The sequence below is a fragment of the Chaetura pelagica genome, unplaced genomic scaffold (assembly GCF_000747805.2).
Source record: "Chaetura pelagica isolate M959 unplaced genomic scaffold, ChaPel_1.0 scaffold585, whole genome shotgun sequence".
NCBI classification, from domain to species: Eukaryota; Metazoa; Chordata; class Aves; order Apodiformes; family Apodidae; genus Chaetura; species Chaetura pelagica.
The window spans coordinates 14,819-20,332 of record NW_009953404.1 but is presented as its reverse complement, the minus strand read 5'-3'; the positions used below and the strand labels follow the sequence as shown (position 1 = coordinate 20,332).

The following is a 5,514-nucleotide window of genomic DNA, read 5'->3' as shown; positions in this document are numbered from 1 at the left end:
GACAGCAGCAGCCACATTCCCTTCCTTTCCAGGCCAGTGTTCCTCCTGCCCCCTTACCCTCCCTCCCCTTGGAAATCTGACACAAACATGTTAATTATCACCAAGGCCTCAGGCCAGGACTCCAATAATTCAACAACAGTTTCACAGCTCTTGCCCTGTCCTCAACATGCTTAAACCAACCAGCCTTTTGCACAGCTGAAAAGTGAACAGAGAAAGGATTTTAAAAAAATAATAATTAAAAAAAATAGGCAAACAAACAAAAAACACCTAGAAGAAAATAACAAAAACAACAGCAAAAAAGTTTGGGCAGTACTGACTATACATGATCTAGAACACGCTCCTTTAAGTCCTGCCTGAGGGTACTTAGTTTGAAATCACAGGTTTATACAGAGTTTAAGCCCACCTAAGGCCACTAAATTTAAGACCCCTGGAGACTGCACTGGTTTACATCTGGATTTTAAGAGACAGTTGGTTATAGTGTATTTGTGTAACTTGACAACAGCAGACACAGCCTTTGAGATTCCTCTCAGCAAGGAAATACTGTTTGATGAGTAAGAAATACTCCCCCCTTCTGCCCTGGATGGGTCAGTTTCCACAGCCCTGAGCTTCTGAAAAGCAAGGAGGGAAGAATCACCAGACAAAAACAAGCCTAATGAGAGAGAGAGTTATTGAAAGGGGAAAAAAAAAAAAAAGTCCTAGTTAATTAAAAAATCTCTCTTTAATCAGCAGCAACAGAAAAGGAAAATGCACCTCGATTAGACAGAAAACACTGACACAGGCCAGCAGTCCTTCTTTTATCTCTGCTTCACAATTCTTGGATTCCCAAGATCTGGAAATCAGAATTAGAAATACTGCCAATACTGGGTGTTATCAGCACCTTACAGAATAAATCAGGGGCAAATGATTCTGTGATTCTGTGTGGGACTCAGATAGTCCTACATCATGAACACGGGCTGCTTTTAGACTCTGGCAAATAAGGACTTTTAGCCCTCACCCAGGGCCACGTAAGCTTTGAAGAAACTCTGTCCCTTTGCATCCCTTCTGTGTCTTTCTTATCACAAAGTAGGAAAGGATTAAAACTTACTAATGACATCTGTGATTTAAAGCCAAGCATTTCCTGCAAACCCAGACCCCTACACCCCCCAGCCCCACAGAGCAGTCACTGCTGCACAGCACAATGGGGGGGCTCCCCACTCTGGGGAGCTTGCACCACAGATCTGACACAGCCTGAGCTTTCAGTTAGTGGCTTTATGATCTCCTCTTCCATGGTGCACAGCACATGACTGAAGGATGGAATGAGGTCAGCTGCTTATTACAGCCTAATTGTTATATTCCCCAAACTGGAGCGCCAGGAGCTGAATTTGAGAGTACAAAAGGTCTGCAAAACCAGAGATCATATTCTAAAATTAGAGTTATAATGAAGCCTTGCTAATAGGCAAGAAGAGTCCCTCTAGAATCCTGAAGCTCATGCTAAATAGATCTGTATTATCTTGACATGTATGTCATCTGAAAGTTCCTTACTCGCTGTCCAACTATTAGCAAGGACACCACACCAGCTCCAGAACCTCGGCACACCAGGTACTTACAGAGGTATCAGCTGCAGCATCTGACTGAACTTTTCACTTTCAAAGAGCCAAGTTCTCCCAAAACCAAAGCAGGGAGGACACAGCTCTATTGTGACAGCAATCTGGAGGTGTTCTGAGCTGCACCTGGACTTGTTTGCTAAAGCTGCACATAAGCACACAGGTCTTTCCTTTACAGCAGGCTCTTTGGAAGTCATTTCTGTTCTAGGAGAGATGATGAGATTATCTACACACATATTACAGAATGGTTTTAGAACCGTGGTTCTCTAGTTTCCTGTCCTAAGGAAATGTTTCAGTGAAATGTGTAAGGCCAGTGGTTTCCACCTGCAGTTCAAAACCTATTTAAAGGAATCATTAGACAAAACCAGCTGAGCACTTGCAAAACACACATCATATCCCTCAGGTACTTCTGTCATCAACATGGAGAGTCCTTCCTTTAGTTTAGTAACAGCAAGAACTCCCTTCATCAGAATACAACTACAAAGCTCATGAAGCTGCCCAGCTCTCAGATGCAGAACACACCTGATGAATGCTCCAGCATGAGGAGAACACAAAGCAAGGTGGTTGTTTTTTTAAAAAGAGCTGCTTAGTATTTGCTGGCACATGGATCTTTTTCTTTCTTTCTGTCATGAAAGACATGCAGTGAGCTGAAATCTACACACCAATGGTACAAACAGAATCTGCATAACTGAAGAGGATCAGGCCTCTCATCCACCAGGGTGCCAATTCCCAAAATGTCTGCTCCAGCTACAATGCAGCCCTTTGGTCCCTTTCTTTAATGGAAGAGCAGCAGCAGCTCCTGCCACATCGCTCCCCAGGACAGCAGCATGTGCTTTCCTGCTCTTCCCCTATAGGCTTCAAATAACCATAATTAAATCTGATATTTTGGAAAGCCTGAAGCCCACAGAATTCCAGAGAGAACAGACACACAGCTGTTTTCTTTTTTTAAAGGGATAAACTATCAGACTTCTCCTTTGCAAGGTCTGACAAACCAAAATAGTTCCAAAACAGACTATAATGGAAGTAATCTTTTTGTTGTGCATCTTTCTAATTGATATAATGCACATCACAGAGGGAGATTTTTTACCCTGCTCTGCATTATACATCTGCAACTAGGGGGAAGCTAGTTTTCCATATCATGTATTTGTATCAAATCAGCATTCTCCCTCCAGCTGATACTCAAAACTGGTTTTGAGCTTTGTAAAAAACGTCCGTGAGCTCCAGCATATCTGTAAGAGTACAATAAATGCAAGAGTAAATACAAAAGGATCCAAATTGCCAATATGAAGATAAAAATGCATGTTTTAGTAAAGAGTAAGGAGATCAGAATTGCAAGAAGAGCACGACCTCACTTCCCCTTCCCACACATCAAGCCCACGGAGCTGGAAGAGTTTCCAGACGACACAAAGCAGCTCAGCCTTGGAAGGCTGATGCTGGGAATCTGGAGGTGAAGCAACACACAACTTTGCTTCAAAAAGTAGGGGGAAACATATGGATCCCAATTATTACCTGACAAAACCATGACGTATATAAACCTGGCAAAACCAAGACAATGTGTGTGTGTTTGCATCATTTAACATTCCTGCAGCAATGCAAGTGGAGAGGGTTGAATTCTTTTTATATCACTTTAAATGTCAGGGCTGTGTACAGGATGTGAAGTGCTTTGAGTCACAGCTTTTAGAAACATACTGAAATAAAACTAAACTGCATTTAAAAAGAAATGCTCGTGTACAGACTGTAAGTGATTACAGGGTTTTTAGTAAGGATTGAGGAAATGACTGTAATTCCCCAACACTGGCTCAACTCTGTACACACAGAAATCAGTCAGCTACAGAGCCTCCCCTACGTCAGAGCTGCCCAGGGTACCAAACTTCTGGACAGCACATGGAATATCTTCCAAAAAGACTAATTAATTCCACAAGCACAGCAAGTGAAAAGTGCTGTTTCCAGCCACACCCAAGCAACCCCTCCAGCCTGCAAGAGGAGTGAGAACCCAAATGGTAGCACGCAAAGAAGAGAGGAAGACCTTTCCACAAAGGAGTATAAACCACTGTATTTACAAATCAATCAAGCACATTTAGAATTGCTTTCATCATAAACAAGCAGCTTATTACACACTGCAGATCCTAATGCTTTTTAGTTTTAGCTGGAATTTGTTTGAAATGAAAGTTGCAAATAACCTCCAGTAGTTAGTCCCTTAGCTTAATAAATAAGAAGCATCAAGAATCTTCATGGCCTTGAGATGCACAGAGCTATTAAATGGTTTCAGAGTTTATTTAAAAAAAACAAAACAAAACAAGTCCTTTGTTACTACAAAAATCAGATTTCTGTTCTTCAGAGAGGCCCTAGTGGTACGTTCAAGTGCCAAAACAAGGAGCAGGATGAGGGGCTGTCACTGCATGCCAAACCACTGCTCTTGATCTGCCCACTGGGCTGCTTCACTGTCACTGCCTTCCAAGTCCCCCTCTTCTCCACTTCCCTCCATATCATCCACATCTTCTTCCTGGGTTGCATCCGTTGGACTTTCCTCCTTCTCCATTTTCTGCATTCCTTCAAGTGACTTCTGATCATTTGGATCCAAGCTGAGGAAAGAAAAACAAAGAAAGCATTGTCCTAAACCAATGTTTTTCTTTATTTGTGATGTTATTGTAACAAAAGAAAAAACTTCCCATCTCATTGTCTGCACTTCCTGTTTAACATCATCAAGGAGGTCACTTGAGTAGATGATGCGACTTCAGGCTGAGTGCAACACTGAGTAGTAAATCTTTTTATAGAACAATTTTGATCCCAAAGAATGTGTTTAGGTATCTAAACATCACACTCTTCCAGATAATTTAGTCAGCTTTTCCAGACAATATTAATTACAAAGTAACACAAAAGCAGCAAAAAATGCATGTGACTATGACTAAACATATTATACTTGAGCAGAAAACAGCTGGCCCATTGAAGCTATCTAAGTTTATAATGTGCTAGATTTAGGGCAAATTTAACTTGCTGGAATCAAAACATGGTAACATTTCAGATGGTGACACCCTAAAAGATCATTTAGGTTGTTTAAACTGAGTCACACTATTTAAATTTATTTAATAGCTCATTTTTATACAGCATCTTCTGGTCTAGCGGAACAGATCTTAAGGTGCCTGACTATATAGTAATCAATAACTATAAATAAATCCATGCCTTAATCCCTTCATTAGTCAAGGAACTGCACAGTTAGTGACAAGCTTAGGCATTAATGCAGTCCCTCAATTTTGCACTTCTCAATTCAAAGCCTCATGACCAGCTCATTCATTAACAGGATGGATGCCCTTTGTATATTTTTGTTTGTTTTAAGGGAGAATGATACAAAGCTACCTCTGATCCACATCCAAATCAATTAGTAGCTCAACTCCTTAGTCAAGTTGATTATTGGTTCTTATAAATACACTGCAGCCCCCAAGTGTCTGCCTTACCTCAGGGCAATGCTGTACTGGTCCATTGCCTCCTGGTACTCATTGACAGCCACAAGAAAGTCTCCCAGGATCCGGTGCAGAACACAGTCACTCTGATTAGCCAGTGCATTCCTCAGCAAAGCAATTCCATCCTCATACTTCTGTTCCCTACCTGTTTACATGCACAACTGCAGTTTTAATTAATAGTTTAGATACATCTATAAAAGTCAGTGTAAACAGGTCACCACAACACGATTTCTTCCTTCAGAACTGCTAGTGCAGGGGACAGCAGTAACATGCTTTTTGGAAGATTAACTCCAAACAATGGCTTTTTTGTTGCAATAACTGCTACGTTCACAATGACATGTAATTTTAAGTCAAAAAGTTTTGTTGGCAATTGTTTGAAGTGTTGGTCTGATATCGATTACTAGATGCAATTAATTCCTGTCATTTTTCCTTCGGGCTAGAACTGATAAATCCCTGTCACACTCTTCCTGCTG

The 5,514-nt window shown here is 41.1% G+C and overlaps 1 protein-coding gene across 1 annotated transcript in view; it reads right to left on the bottom strand.

The window, feature by feature from the left end:
• Positions 1-3,737: 3,737 nt before the first annotated feature.
• ANAPC7 (anaphase promoting complex subunit 7) overlaps positions 3,738-5,514 on the bottom strand; it is a 7,181-nt gene continuing 5,404 nt past the window's right edge. Inside the window, exons 10-11 of the mRNA XM_009998434.1 lie at positions 5,036-5,186; positions 3,738-4,165 (exon numbers count right to left, since the gene is read on the bottom strand). Coding sequence (XP_009996736.1) covers positions 3,976-4,165; positions 5,036-5,186 — 341 coding nt within the window. The 3' untranslated portion in view covers positions 3,738-3,975. The remainder of the gene's footprint in view (positions 4,166-5,035; positions 5,187-5,514) is intronic.